Source organism: Carcharodon carcharias, chromosome 10 (assembly GCF_017639515.1).
Source record: "Carcharodon carcharias isolate sCarCar2 chromosome 10, sCarCar2.pri, whole genome shotgun sequence".
Lineage (NCBI taxonomy): Eukaryota > Metazoa > Chordata > Chondrichthyes > Lamniformes > Lamnidae > Carcharodon > Carcharodon carcharias.
The window spans coordinates 17577588-17594168 of record NC_054476.1 but is presented as its reverse complement, the minus strand read 5'-3'; the positions used below and the strand labels follow the sequence as shown (position 1 = coordinate 17594168).

General features: G+C 43.6%; 1 protein-coding gene across 1 annotated transcript in view; it reads left to right on the top strand.

Annotated features, from left to right (window-relative positions):
- ano5a (anoctamin 5a) overlaps positions 1-16581 on the top strand; it is a 266097-nt gene that overhangs the window by 178453 nt on the left and 71063 nt on the right. The window contains exon 3 of the mRNA XM_041198339.1: positions 7709-7819. Coding sequence (XP_041054273.1) covers positions 7709-7819 — 111 coding nt within the window. The remainder of the gene's footprint in view (positions 1-7708; positions 7820-16581) is intronic.

Genomic DNA, 16581 nt, shown 5'->3' with positions numbered 1-16581 from the left:
GAAAGCATTGGAATATTTTGGCCTAGGAGTAACCGGAACCTCAATGCTGCACTGGGAAAGCCTACATTCTGTGCTTAAGTCTCTCCTGCCTCTTAATACAAGCCATATAAACTTCAAACAAGCCACTGTGGATCACTTCTAGAGGAATTGAATTCAGAAGCAGAAAAGTTATGTTAAACTTATATAGCACTCAGTTCGATGAAACCTGATGGACCACCTGGCATTGACCTAGGCACCGGAAATGACAACGGCAAACTCAGCCCTGTCGACCCTGCAAAGTCCTCCTTACTAACATCTGGGGCTAGTGCCAAAATTGGGAGAGCTGCCTCACAGACTAGTCAAGCAACAGTCTGACATAGTCATCCTCACAGAATGATACATTACAGATAATGTCCCAGGCACCACCATCACCATCCCTGGGTATGTCCTGTCCTACCGACAGGACAGAGCTAGCAGAAGTGCTGGTGGCACAGTGGCATACAGTCAGGATGGAGTTGCCCTGGGAGCCCTCAACATCGATGCCTGACCCCATGAAGTCTCATGGCATCAGGTCAAACATGGACAAGGAAACGTCCTGCTAATTACCACATACTGCCCTCCCCCAGCTGATGAATCATGCTCCTCCATGTTGAACAACACTTGGAGAAAGCACTGAGGGTGTAGAATGTACTCTGGGCGGGAACTTCAATGTCCATCACTAAGAGTAGCTCAGTAGCTCCACTATTGACTGAGCTGACTGAGTCATAAAGGACATAGCTGCCATAGCACATGTTGTGTGGCAAGCAAGTAGCCCTAAGCAGCAAGTGATAGACAGAGCTAAGTAATCCCACAACCAATGGATCAGATCTAAGCTCTGCAGTCCTGCCACATCCAGTCATGAATGTGGGTGGACAATTAAACAACTTACTGAAGGAGGAGTTGCCTCAATGACAGGGGAGCCCAGCACACCAAAACATAAGGCTAAAGCATTTGCTACAATCTTCAGCCAGAAGTGGATGATCCATCTTGGCTTCCTCCAGAGGCTCCCAGCATCACAGATACCTGTCTTCAGCCAATTCGATTCACTCCCCGTGATATCAAGAAACAGTTGAAAGCACTGGATACTGCAAAGGCTATGGACCCTGACAATGTCCTGGCAATAGTACTGAAGACTTGGGCTGAGAGAGAGAGCAGGTTATAGAGATATGAGGAAAAGAGATTTTAGATGTTTTCTCTTTGCAGACCAGGAGCTTTCTGCTGCCCTGCTTTTCACACAAAACCTGGTCACTTGGTCAGGAGCCAATTAAAATGCTGTTGAGAGGCAACTCCCTTGGTCCAAGAATCCTTTCTGGCACCAAAACTAAAATAAAAATACCTGGAAAAACTCAGCAGGTCTGACAGCATCTGCGGAGAGGAGCACAGTTAACGTCTCGAGTCCGTATGACTCTTTAACAGACTCAAAACGTTAACTGTGTTCCTCTCCGCAGATGCTGCCAGACCTGCTGAGTTTTTCCAGCTATTCTTATTTTTATTTTGGATTTCCAGCATCCGCAGTTTTTTGCTTTTACCTTTCTGGCACCATCCTGTCTTTCATGGCATACTCTGTTCCAGGACTGCAACATTGTGTATATCCCTTATCCTGTTCCAGTGGACATGCCTTTCAACCTTCAGTGATTGTAATTCTAATCCATAGTCCAACAGAAATAAAAAGATATGTTCCTTGCAATACATAAACAAATTCAAAATCCTTGATTGGGATTCCCCTTTTCCGATGGAATACATCATCCTTGACTATTTTTTCTTTAGCAGCGTGAAAAAATTGGGGATATGTTCACGCAATTTATTAAAATCAAAAAGGTCAAGGGGTGCAGAGGTCTGGTGTTGGGAAGTGGGTACAGGGCGTTGGGGGGTTGTGGGGTTGGAGGTTGTTACAGAGACGGGGAGGGCTGGACCAAGGAGGGATCTGAAAACACGGATGAGAATTTAAAAATTGAGGTGCTCCCAAACTCTGAATCAATGTAGATCAGAGGTGAGTTATGGGTAAACAGGACTTAGGCTGGGATTTTCAAGCCTTTCCATGGGGTGACCCGCTTTGGGAGATGCAGCAGGCCAGCCAAAAGTCCATTGACTTTTGGTGGGACCAGAAGATCCCAGTAGCAGGTGGGGCAGGAACATCCCGGCCTTATTGTGAGTTAGGATATGTGCAGCAGAGTTTTAGATGAGCTCAAGTTTATGGAGGATACAAGGTGGGAGACCAGCAAAATAGGATTGGAATGATTGAGCCTAGAAGGACAATGATGGCAGAGTAGTAATGTCACTAGTAATACAGAGGCCCTGGCTAATTCTCTGAAACATGGGTTCAAATCCCACCACGACGCATAGTGGAACTTAAATTCAATCAGTAAATCTGGAATCTAAAGCTAGTCTCAGGAATGGTGACCCCTGACGACCATCATCAATTGTTGTAAAAACCCATCTTGTTTTACTAATGTCCTTTAGGGAAGGAAATCTGCCATCCTTACCTGGCCTGGCCTACATGTGACTCCAAGCACCCACAGCAGTGTGGTTGCCTCTTACCTGCTCCCAGGAATGTCCAAGCAAGTCTCTCAGTTCAAGGGCAGTTAAGGGATGGGCAATTTGCCGGCCTTGCCAATGATGTCCACATCTCATGAAAGGGTTAACAAAGATAGGTGACAAAGCCATGTTTGTAATGATGTTTGAGTTTGTAATTGGTAATATAGTGATTCAACCAAATGAAAAGACTTGTTTAAAAAAAATTATACTCTAATATATAATAGAACTATGTTACTGACCATATTCCCAGGTCATTATTTTTAACAATGGGAGATTAAAGGAGCTGTAGCCATTCACCCTTGACAGCATTTGGAACACATAACATACAATTACTACTGCACTGAAAGGAAGAGACAGGAGCAGCTAAGTACAACTTGCATCATTAGATTAATTTAAACTTAAAAAATTTGAAACATAAATTTACGAAAGTAGGAGCCTTTTTTAAAACTGCACTTTTTAAAAAGATATTGGAGTTTAAATTCTTAGTGTGGGTTTGTATGAATAAGATGGTTTATAGTGCTGTCAGCATGTAGATTAGTCACTGTAAGAGCATTTCCTAAAAGTTCAAATTAGAGTGAGTGATTGAGTGAGTGAGTGTTGTGTTGGCAGTTCTGCTCTGTGGAATATCTGTGATGTGTCTGTGTGTGTTTGCTGACTCATTGTTTCCATGGTACCGTCCTGTTTCCAGGCAAATTCCCATTTCCTCCGGGCCACAGATAGCAGCTGCATTGGCAGCAGCTCAGTAAGTATAGGCCCAAGCCAAGATAAATCAGCACAAATCAAGACAAGTTCTTTGAATATAAACAACTGTTGAACACAACACTCGCACCTGCTAGTTCTGAAGTGCTTGAGGTGGTCGACAGGTTGAGGTATTTGTTGTTAAATCGAGTGCAGGCGTAATTAAGTTAATTGAATAGTTCATTTCTCTGTGAGTCAGTGGTAGGACTTTTGCCTCTGACACAAGATTGAGGGTTTGGGCTCTGCTCCAGAGTCTTGAACACAAAATGTAGGCTGATACTTCAGATGAGACGTTAAACCCAGCCCTGTCTACCTTCTCGAGTGGATGTAAAAGTTCCACAGCTCTAAATGAAGAAGAGCAGGTGAACAAGTATGTATCCCTCCAGCAGCACAATCAAGACTGGATTATTTCTTTATAATCTGACTGATGTCTGTATGAGTTTTGGTTAGTGTAACTTGGCTGCTGCATTTCCTACATTACAGTAGATCTGACATTTCAATAAGTTAAAACAAAAAAACTGCGGATGCTGGAAATCCAAAACAAAAACAGAATTACCTGGAAAAACTCAGCAGGTCTGGGTAAGTACTTGTGCAGCCAGAGCTTTGGGAAGTCCTGAAATTGTGACAGGTGTTTTGTATGTATGTATATATATATATATATATATATATATATATATAAATGCAAGTTTTTCCTTTTACCAGCTAATTCTCAGCTATGACATATGTGTAATGAAAAGACCTACCAGCTTCAGGAATCTTTGGCACCAAAATAGGGTGTCATCTTTTTTAAAATTTATTCTCTGATATGCCAGCATTTATTGTCCATCCCTAGTTGCCCTTGAGAAAGTGATGGTGAGTCTCTTTCTTGAACTATTGCAGTCCATGTGATGAAGGTATTCCCATTCTGCCGTTAGGCAGGGAGTCCAAGGAATTTGGTTCAGTGTCAGTGAAATAAGGGTAATACATATCCAAGGCAGGATGGTGTGACTTGGAAGGGGAACTTGGAGATGATGGTTTTCCCGTGCACCTGCTGCCATTATTCTATTAGGTGTGAAGATCACTGGTTTTAGAGGGGCTAACAAAGAAACGTTGCTGAGTTGTTGTAATGCATCCTTTAGGTAGTATAAACTGCAGACAGAATAAGTGCCTGTGATAGATGATGTGTAGTTGATTACATATATATATCTCTATTAGTTCCATGTGACCTGAATGTCTTATGCAGTCTAATGTGAATACAGGCCCTTATCCGTAATCTATTAAACCGAGGTTATGCTTACACTTGGTGCAAATTAAACTTGATGTGAGGCTGTTTCCAGAGACGTGGGAGACTTGTAGCACCACTGCTCTCGGTAATGTCCAGATCATAACGTTTCTCCGAATAAAAGTGTGAAGAGAAAAGCAATGGTTTTGTACCCGAAACAGGAGTGCTCTGACAGGTGGTTTAGCTTTGAGGACTTCTTATACAACCCCGTTAGCTGTGATTAGGATCTGGATAAAGAGATAAACTATACCTGACTAATGTGCATGCCTGGACACAGCTGAATGACATGGCGTAGGAATGTCGGTACAGTTCCAAGTCAGAATGGTGTGTGGCTGAAGGTTCCTGCAAAGCACATTTATTCATGTGTGTATATATAATACACATGACTGATCAGTCTAGACAGGCAGTTTAATTTATTTTGTAAAATAACATTATGTGATGCATACAGTAGAATGCAAAAAATCCACTTTGCCAAGAAATAGTCATCTTGAATCTAGGCTCAACCGGGTTAAGATTCCTATTGAGTGAGTAACTGGGAATAATAAGCATTGGTCATGTGTGGCTGATGCTTTCTTTGCTGTCTTAAAACAGCAGAATTGATTCACATGTAATTGACCTATTCTAAAAGATAGAATACAAAAGCAGGGAAATACTGTTTACATGGAATTTTTGTTAGTCCACGCTTGGACCATTGTGCACAGTTCCAGTGTCCATAATGCAAAAAGAATATTGAAGTACCAGAGAGAGTGCGGAGTAGATTTACAAGAATCTTGCCAGAATTGAGAGGCTTTAGCTGTCAGGAAAGAGTAAGCAGGCTGGGGCTGTTTTCTGTGAAAAGAAGAGGAGACCTGATCAAGAACTTTTAAAGTTATGAAGTGGTTCAGTAGGCCTGATGTGGAAAGATACTTTCTGCTTATGGGTGAGGCCAGAACAAGATAGCATGAATGTAAGATAACTGCAACAAGATCAAATAAGAAATTTTGGAGGAATTTCCTACACAGTAAGTGTATAATGTTCCACAGAGAATGTGGAACTTACCACTGCATGGAATGGTTGAAAGGGATAGCGTTGCTACTTTTAAGAGGAGACTTGATGCAAACAGGAAGAAGTACATTATGGTGGGAAAAGATAATTAGAAAAGGGTGAGGTTTGTGTGGAGTGTTAATATCAGGAAAATTGAGTTAGGTCAACTGGCCTGTTTCTGTGTGGTGGATTATATTCAATTCTACATGTGAGGGGCCTGCATAATTTCATCAACATAAAACTGTTATTTAATAAGCAGGGGTAGAATGATGGACCATAGTTCCAGCAATGCTGAAAAATAGCTATCTAGTGATGCATTGTTTTGCTGTTGGGGAACCTTACTGGCAACTTCCACTCCGGTTTGATGGATCCTGAGATGGATTAAGTCGAATGCACCATCTGCAGACTCTGATAGGTTGGGCGGCTGAGTTGTTGTTGGGAAGGTTGTGCACTCCCTCCAGGTCCAGACGAGAGCATGAAGCGGCATCGAAGCAGTCATTAATGTACCGGAGAAAGAGTTTTGGGAAGGGGCCTGAGTAGGACTGGAACAAGGAATGTTCCACATACCCCATAAAGAGACAGGCATAATTGGGGCCCATGCAGGTATCCATGGCCACACCTTTTATTTGGAGGAAGTGAGACGAGTTTAAGGAGAAATTGTTCAGTGAGAGAAGTTCAGCCAGACAGTGAAGAGTGGTGGTGGATGGGGATTGTTCAGGCCTCTGGTCAAGGAAGAAGTGGAGAGCCCTCAGACCATCCCGGTTGGGGGATGGAGGTGTAGAGGGATTGGATGTCCATCCAATTGGACGAAGAGGAGGCGGTTGGGAACTGGAAATTGTTGATATGATGTAGGGCATCAGCGGAATCACGGATGTAGATGGGAAGACACTGGACAAGGGGAGAAGAAATGGAGTCAAGGTAGCAAGAAATGAGTTCATTGGGGTAGGAACAGGCTGACACAATCGGTCTGCTGGGACAGTCCTGTTTGTGGATTTTCGATAGGAGATAGAAGCGGGCCGTCCGAGGTTGGGAGACTATGAGGTTGGAAGCTGTGGAGGGAAGATCTTCAGAGGAGATGAGGTCAGTGACAGTCCTGAAAACAATGGCTTGGTCTTCAGTGGTGGGGTCATGGTACAGGGGGAGGTAGGAGGAAGTGTCTGCAAGTTGGCACTCAGCCTCTGCGAGGTAGAGGTCAGTATGCCAGACAACAACAGCACCACCCTTGTCAGCAGGTTTGATGACAATGTCAGGGTTGGACCTGAGAGAATGGAGTGTGGCAAGTTCAGAAAGAGACAGATTAGAATGGGTGAGAGGAGCAGAGAAATTGAGACGACTGATGTCACGCCGCCAGTTCTCAATGAAAAGATCAAGAGAAGGTAAGAATCCAGAGGGAGGGGTCCAGGTGGAGGGGGCATATTGGAGGCAGGTGAAAGGATCCGTTGAACTGGGGGAGGAAGATATTAAGATATTGTGGTGATTAGAGTTGCTCCCCTGTAGTCATTAGTTTAGGCAGGTTCCCTTCCCTAAAGAACAATAGTAGATCTATTGGGTTGGGCTTTTACAACAATGCAGTAGTTTTTAATTGTTGTTTTCTAATTCTAACCTTGCATCAGTTTAGGTTGTTACTCAGTCGACTATTTTTGTGATTTAGGCCAACGACAGAACATCAAGGAACAAAAAAAAAAATCTGAAAAGAAATGCCATCAGGATGGTCTTTCAACCTCTTTCTGAGAAAAACACCAGGCAATGAAGAATAGAGTGTTGGCGTGGTTTGGTTGGGCAAGAATAGCTACATTGTATTACAAGCACGGGGTTACGTTCAGTGATTGCAAATTACAAATGAATGTATAGCCTAGTTTTGTGCCCAGAATAAGCTTTAACAGAACCACAACCATTCTTCTGTCGCAGATTCCTGCAAACCTCTGCTTTAGTTGCATAAGTGTGCATGGTCTATGAGTTGTGGCTGTGTCTTGGTTATTTGTCTTTTGTAACTAAACTGTTGCCTGCTGTGTATTGGATAATTGGCCTGTTTTACTCTGTTATAGCTCCGACTTTCACATTTTTAAAAGAACAGGAGTCTGGACCAGAATCACTGGCCAGTTTTTCATGGTTCATCTTCTGCTTTTTCCTCAGATTGACAAACGCATCCACAGCAAAGACTCTGTTTTCTTCTGTGATGGGGTGAGAAGAATTGACTTCATCCTCTCCTTTGTGGATGATCCCAAAGATGCAGAAAGGAAGGTGGTAAGAATCATGCTTTTAATATGGCGCCCATTCTGCACTTAATAGCCATTGAGTAATTGTACACCTAAAATCTAGGAGAGATTGAACACTGCAATTTATCTCAGCTGTGTCTTTGGCAAAAACTTTTGGGTGCTGATTGTTCAAATCTTTGGCATTGAATTGGCTCACGTGTATTGCTTTTTTTCACATCTGCCTCTTCTTTCTGTATATTTAATTCTTTGATTCACACGGGTTACAACTCGAATATGGGTGGATGTGGAACAGATGTTTCCTCTTGTGGGAGAATCTAGAACCAGGGATCACTGTTTAAAAATAAGGGGTCGCCCATTTAAGACAAAGGTGAGAACTTTTTTTCCCCTGAGGGTCGTGAGTCTTTGGTAATCTCTTAGAAGACTATGGAAGCAGGGTCTGAATATTTTTAAGGCAGAGCTAGATCTTGATCTAGCAAGGGGGTGAAAGGTTATCGGGGATAGGTGGGAATGTGGAGTTGAGGTTACAATCAGATCAGCCATGCTTTTATTGGATGGCGGAGCAGGCTTGAAGGGCCAAGTGGCGCATCTTGGTGCTAATTCATATGTTTGTTTGTAATATCTAGTCATCAACCCTGGGACATGATTTACCAAGTTTACATGAGCGTTTAACGCATCAGTTAGCGTAGCATACAGACTCCACCCTATAAATCTTCTCTATGAAGAAGCAGAAGAAATATAGTCTACAAAGACACCAACTTGAATACAGGGTATTAAGAATTAGTTCAAACTGCAATCAGTGAAGTTCCACCCACAGATCAATGCAATTTTGATGGTGTGAACTGAAATAGTGCAAAAGATATTGGAACTGAAAATGTAAGTCTGTTATGCCCGCTAATGGACTTTTGGGGTGGGCAGGTGGGTGTGTTGAGGGGAGGCGTTGGGGGGGGGGGGGGGGGTGGTGGTGGTGAGGAGGATTCAGTAGCAAGCCCCCATACTTGGGTTGCTGAGGGTAACAGGTCAATAATGCAGTGATTTTGGATCCACCGTTGTCCTATTTTTGGTAAATATCAGGGTAGTACCAAGACCAAAATCAGCCCCAACTTTTCCCTATTTTTAAAAAAATGTATATGGAGGTTTTGTGAGATTGCCTTTTTGAACCTGTCAATGCTTGGCATTCTTGCTATCGTACAGAAACTTGAGCAGGTAATCCAGGCCAACACTTCTGTGCAGTACTGAGGGAGCTCGGCAATGCCCAAAGTGCATTTTTCAGATGAGACTTAAATAGATGGCCTGTCCACACCATTTAGAAGAGGAGTTCTCTTGCTTTCTTGGTCAATATTTATTCCACAGCCAACATCACCAAATTATTTGGTCATTTGTATAACTGTTGTTTGTGGAACCTTCCTGTGCGCAAATTGGCTGCTGAGATTTTTCTTTGGATGTGGGCATTGCTGGCAAGGCCAGCATTTGCTGCCCATTCCTAATTGCCCTTGAGCTCAGTGGCTTGCTAGGTCTCAGAGGGCAGTTAAGAGTCAACCACATTGCTGTGGGTCTGGAGTCTTATGTCAACCAGACCAGATAAGGACAGCAGATTTCCTTCCCTAAAGGACATTAGTGACCCAGATGGGTTTTTCAACAATCAGCAATGGTCACAATTACTGAGACTAGCTTTCAGTTCCAGATTTTATTATTTGAATTTAAATTACACCAGCTGCCATGTTAGGATTTGAACCCATGACCCCACAGTATTAGGCTTGGCCACAAATTACTGGACCATTACCACTACACCACTGTCTCCCCCATATGCTCCACTTGTGACCACACTTCAGAAGGACCATAAATGCGTTGCGATGCTTGAATATTGTGAAAGGCACTGTATAAATGCAAGACATTTACTTCTGTTGGTTGTTGGCAAAAACTTAATAGTAAAAGTGCTTGTAGGCAAATATACCTTGGTGAGATCCTGTTAATAGCCATTGTCTTCAGGACACTTTCATTTTTTTTAACAGAGGCTTCCAAAGACTCTGCAGCAGTAAATTGATATTACCTGGTTGTTTTGGAGTGAGTTTTAACATGGGACTACCTTCATACCAATTGTGCCCTTAAGTTGCTAACACTGGTGGTGTCACTGGAACTTCTGTAACTGTGGAGTATAAAATTGTTTTTTGTTAGTAAAAATGTGATCGTATCACACTTCTTATTTTGTCTACTTAAAATTGAACAGAGCTGCTTCAGGTCCTTGACGGTAATGTTTATTATGGTTTGGTAGCTTCCCCAGTCAGATTAAAAAAAAACAGAATTTTTCTCTTTTAAGATTTTTTTGCGCACAGAATGTTTCCAAGCTTAGGAGTCTATTTTGCAGCTGCAGGATTGTGCCTGGGGCCTACATATATGGGAGGAGTTAAGATGTCTCACAGCATGTCATTTGGCCTCTGAGACCTAATTATTCAAGCCAAGCCTTTAGACTGCACTCAAAAAGCATTCTCTTACCTCATCAGACTACAGTCATCTGCGTGTTTGGAGGTGCTGGCCTACGAGACAACTTCAAATTGAATTGCCATGAAGAGTTTACGCCAGCCTAAACTAAGCGCCATCTTATGGAAGAGGAGGGTATTGCAAATTTGGCACTGTACACTTACCAGTGTATCTGAAAAAGATATTGTAGAGTATGTGCTTACACATTCACCAATTCTACTTATACGGATACAGCTGTCAGTTGAGGTTAAATATTATTATAATGATTTGACCAACTGTATGGGCAGGATTTTCCCCCCATCAGGGGCGAAGTTGAAGTGCAGGCACGCAGAGGAGCGCCTCCGAGGAGTCACGCCGCCATTTTACGTGGGCGGGCCAATTAAGGGCTGCCCAGCGTGACGTCCGCATGGAAGCGCTATGCACTCCCTGTGCGGGTGGGGGGAATCCCTAAACCCGAGAGTGAGCTCTATTACGCATGCGCACGAAAGAGCGCACTCATCTCCTTGAGGCTAAGTGCTGCCTCAGGGAGATCGGCTGTCCTGTCAAAAATATTAAAAATAGAGAAAAAAAAATTCCCTGACAAGTCCCCTCATGTGACACTGTCACATGAGTGGGGACAAATGTCCATAATTTTTAAATAAAACTTTAATTAAATTTTTTAAAACCTACAATGAAACCTCATCCCGCTGGTGGATGAGGTTTCATGCTTTTTCCAGGGCTCCAGGCCTACCTGCCAACCCTAAGGTTGGACGGGCAGGTCCACTAATTACTTTAATAACTCAGCCAATGGTCTCAATTGGCTGATTTTGCTGTGCCCCCGCCTGTTCCCCCCGAAGTCACCGCGTGTCATTTTACCCGTCGGCGAGTGGGCCCCCCCCCACCCCCCACTCGCTGATGGGAAAATCCTGCCCTATGTTTCTGGAAAATGGCTTTCTAAAAACTAAATCAGAAAGCCAATAATTTAATATTAAAAAAGCCTATATTTATGTCCATGTGCAGTGGGGAAGGTGTGGGGGTGGGGGTGGGGTTGGGGTGGAAGGTTCCACTAATCATCTACTTTGACCTCAGTGGTTGAAAATCCTGACTGGGACATGCAAAAATTGCAACAGAATGATGCTTATCTGTATCACAAATGATCAGTTATTCTAGAAAGAAAAATGTGCAACATCAAATAGGACAGTTGTAATTTGCTTTATAGGTAATACCATTTCAACTTTATGAATCAACCAAGTAGCATATATTCAATGTCACCAGGGTGGCTAGACTAAAGTTACAATTGCTGTCTGGCACTTATAGTCATGGGGCAGGGGTGCGGCATACAGTGTATAATGGGGCCTCAGCACACAGCTGTCTATAGATGGCATCTATGTATCTGCCAGCTGCAGTTTTCACTTATCCTAGTCAGACTGCTTTAATACACAATGCCAACTGAAAATTTGGGCAGTGGGAGTCAGGAAAGTTCCCGGTTTAGCCTGCCCACCTTGGGGAAAAGGTGCCTGCGAAGGCAGTATTTACATTATAGGGGTGGGGCGGGGTGGAGGAGGGTTAGTGGGCATGGGTGCAAGCTGTAGTTGGGCCAGCCTCCCCTGAAAAAGCTTTAGAGGCAGCCAGTGAGGCTGCTGGGTGCCAAGGCAGGCTGCTTAAAAGGCCCACCTCTCTGCTGTGGGACTTCATCCCAGCTATAATAAAAACAGAAATTCCCTTCAGCCTTCACCTCACCATACCCCCTCACCCCCTCCACACGCTCCACGTGTACCATCCATGCTGCCTCATGTCTCCCCAAACAACTGCTATGGCCATCATGGGCCCATGTCAAGGTATTACCCGCACCCCCCACCCCCCAACCACCGCAACTCCCCGCTTCAACAGGGAAATAGATCTCAGCCAAGTCTCATTCTTGGCTGAGAGCCTAGGCATCCATTAGAGTACGAAAACACCTGATACCCAGAGAAAACATTATTTGATTGACAGTTCTGGCTGTCTGGTCCCTTCAGTCAATTTCATAATGTTTATTTGCTCAAGGTAAAGAGGTTTCAAATGATCGCAGTTTCAGCTACTGTAACTTTAAATGATCTGGATGGTTGACACTAAAACAGAAAATGCTGGAAAATCTCAGCAGGTCTAACAGCATCTGTGGAGAGAAAAAAAAGAGTTAATGTTTTGAGTCCATAAGACTCTTCTTCAGAGCTAAAGAGGGGTAAAGATGTGATTAAATTTATACTGTTTAAGGGGGGGTGGAGCAGGTGAAGCTGGGTAGAAGGCCAGTGATAGGTGGAGGCAAAGGAGAGATTGCCAGAGATGTCATGGACAAAAGGACAAAGGGGTGTTAATGATAGTGATACTGGCTAAAGGAGGTGCTAGTGGTGGCATTAAGGTTGAACAGCAGACTGTGATAATAGCAGGACAAGGGTAAGCACTCTGGAAAGAACAACATGAACAAGTGACAGATGGCCCTTGCGGGGGTGGGGCGGGGGGAGGGGACGATGGTGGGAAAAAATATTGAAAATAGGATAAAAAATGGGGATAAGACAATGAATAAAAATGAATTTAAATAAAAATAGAAATAAAAATAAGTGGATAAAAAATAAAAATGAAAAAATAAAAATTAAGAAACGAGAATGAATATCGAAAAAAAGGGGATATAAAGGGGGTGAAGATCGAGGAGAGAGTTCATGGTCTGAAGTTGTTGAACTCAATGTTAAGTCCGGAAGGCTGCAAAGTGCCTAATCGGAAGATGAGGTGCTGTTCCTCCAGTTTGCGTTGGGCTTCACTGGAACAATGCAGCAGGCCAAGGACAGACATGTGGGCATGAGAGCAGGGTGGAGTGTTGAAATGGCAAGCGACAGGGAGGTCTGGGTCATCCTTGCAGACAAACCGAAGGTGTTCTGCAAAATGATCACCCAGTCTGTTGCTTCACTGCTTCACTTAAAAGAAGTGTTTGGGCTCTTGGACAGTGAGGAGTGAGGAGATAAAGGTGTTGCACCTTCTGCGATTGCATGGGAAGGTGCCATGGGATGGAGATGAGGTGTGTTCGGGTTGATGAAAGAGTGGACCAGGGTGTCCCAGAGGGAACGGTCCCTATGGAATGCTGACACTGGAGGTGAAGGGAAGATGTGTTTGATGGTGGTTTCATGCTGGAGTTGGCAGAAATGGGGGAGGATGATACTTTTGAATGTGAAGGCTGGTGGGGTTAAAAGTGAGGACAAAGGGGACCCTATCATGGTTCTGGGAGTGAGAGGAAGGTGTGAGGGCAGAGGCGCTGGAGGTGGGTGGGACACGATTGATGGCCCTGTCAACCAGGGAAACCTCGGTTAAGGAAGAAGGAAGACATGTCAGAAGCGGCGTTTTGGAAAGTGGCATCATCGATGGAGGTGAAGGAACTGAGAGAATGGGATGGCGTTCTTACAGGAAGCAGGGTGTGAGGAGCTGTAGTCGAGGTAGCTGTGGGAGTCAGTGGGCTTGTAGTGAATATTGGTCGGTTGGGCTGTAGTAAAAATGTTTTTTTTTAAGAACGTGGGATATTATTACTTTTTAAGCTTTTTTTACACAACCTACTGTCACTACAGGTTCATTGGTTCTATACAGTGTATGGTGGATGAATGGGCATGTCCGTGCCATCACTTTTTGGGGGCATAACTTGGCATGGGAGCATAAGGAGCCATAGAAGGCATTTTGAGGGCATTCCTTGACATTGGGGGCATGAGGAGGACCTTAAATTTCAAAAGATCCACTCATTGCAGATGAGGTTCTGAGGTGCCATGAACCATGACTTGAAAATCTGGCCTGACTCCATGAAAATTGCAAAGGACTAAGATATGCCTGTACCCACAATGGAGCCAACCAGGTCAGAAGTGCAAGGTATGGGCTGAGCCAACCCGCAGCTTTAAAAGGCACTCCTAGAAATCAGCAACCCCGGGAATGGGGTCAGGAATTCCAGAATTGGTTCCCGGCAGCTATTTCTAAAGGTGCTCCTGAGTCATCTCGATTTGACAGAAGTCCAGCCCATTATATCCATTATCAAATCTTAACAATCTTCCTGTTGAGGAAGCTTCTAGCTGTGACAGAGTGGAAAAAAATTCACCATACCAAAGACGATTCGTTCCCTCCCAGAGGAACTTCTTAATGATGCCGCTTCCGGGTCAAGTGTTTGGGTATCTTCCAGGTACAGAAACCCAGTATGGCTGAGCACTGTTAGAAATTTCTTTTATAATAAAACTGGCACAAATTCCACACTTGCATGACTTAATACGCCAAATTCAAGAAATTAATTCCCTTCAGGTGCGCTGTACAAAAAGGCAAAAAATTAATCAATGATAGTAAAGAAAATAAATGTTTGTTATAATTCTGCCTGATAATTTGCCTTTTTTTGAAAGAGTAGTGATGATGAATCCCTCTCTCCCAAAATTTGCTAATGGTGCAGGAAAGATTTGGAAAGCCTGAATTTCCTTATTTGGCTTCCTTTCAGATTGGTTTATTAAGTTGACTTCTTTGATAGTGACACATTTTTCCATATCTGGTGAAATTGTGATTTTATGGAACAGGTTGTAAAAATGGGGGTGAAAGATTCTGCCCAAGTAATTTTGGTTACCAAGATCAGATGAGCATTGACAGAGGAAATGCTTCAACTGTTTCTGACTTTGAATTTCTGTAATGCAAACATGAATTGAATTAAATTGCTGTGAACTGTTAAAGTTCTTCTGTCTGTCTCTGTCTACCATTACTGGTTGGCAGGGGGTGGGGTTGGGGGGGGGGGTGGGTCACTTGAATGAAAAAATTGGGAACAGTGTAAACCCACCAAAAATGTGGTATCAAGTTAATGTATTGTGCGGGAGAATTTAAACTCTTGTTAGTTAATGATACTCCTATATTAAACGTGCCAGGGCATGTGCTAACAAAATGGCACTGATACGTTACGTGAGCTAAAATAATAGTCAGCAGTTCACAAAATGATGCTCTCAAGTGATTTTCTGGATCCAATCCACATTTGACATCCAAGTTGACGTACCATCCTACCTGTTTTATTTTAATAAATTTGACCTTGCTTTCTAATCTTTCTCAAGCTCTGTGACTAAACCAATAGAAATCCCCCAGTCAATCACCAAGGGAAAAATTTTCCCCCTGTTGCGGCGGGGGGGGGAGTGCAGGAGCAGGCGTGCCTCCGATTGGCATCCCCAATTGGGGGCGCGCCGCCATTTTACATGGAAGGGCCAATTAATGACCTTAATTAGTTTTTCAATGGCCTCAAAAGGCCGTTGACAGGTCGGCGGGCGCACAGCTGACTCAGTTGCGCCCCCACTGACCTGAAAGTGGAAATGTCGCGTGGTGATGTCGGGAGTTCCACCTGACGTCATCCTGCATCATTTCACGCATCGGCAAGCAAGCCCCACCCTCTCTCGCCGACCGGAAGCTCCTGCCCCAAGTCTTTGGGCATAAGTACAGTGATTGTTATTTTTGATTTGCTTTAGGCTATTGTTTGGTAGTTTTAGGTTTCCTGCACAGTCATCAAGTAGTGTTGTTACATGAACAAAACAGAAGATTCAACCTTCCTCGTTATTACTCACGGGGAGTCAAAGCCATGTATAATTTTCAGATGACAAAGAGTTGTGGAAAAGGGAACAAGGGCACACAGAACAATTCAATCCTGATTTCAACATCTTACATCCTGTCCTAGGTTTTTATGGCACACTTAGATATTATATGATTGCTTACAGGAAGGTTCACAGCATTTTGGGAAGCAGAAAAGTATAGTTACTTGAAACCTTGAAGCTGGGAGATGCAAAACTTATGTGCCACAGTGCCGCCAGTAATTACAGCATGCAGATTCACACTGACAATGTCCGATGTGTGTCACCCATGTATTAGTTGGTAGCACTCTCACTACTGAGTCAGAAGGTCAGGAGTTCAAGTCCCACTCCGGCAACTTGAGCACAAAAGAACAGGCTGACATTCCACTGTAGAATTGAGAGCGTGCTGCACTGTTGGACATGCTACCTTTCGGATGAGACATTAAACTGAGGCCCTGTCTGCTTTCTCAGGCGGATGTAAAAGATCCCATTATGCTATTTCATAGAAGAGCAGCGAAGTTGCCACCGGTTTCCTGGCCAATATTTATCCCTCAGTCAACATCAACAGAAAAATATTATCTGATCCTTAGCTATTTGCTGTTTATGAGAGCATGCTGTGCACAAATTGGTTGCCGTGTTTCCTACATTACATCAATGTCTATACTTCCGAAGTATTTCATTGTCTGTAGAGTGCTTTGGGACATTCTAAGGTGCTATAAAAATGCAAGCCTTTTTAATTTTCCATTATAAA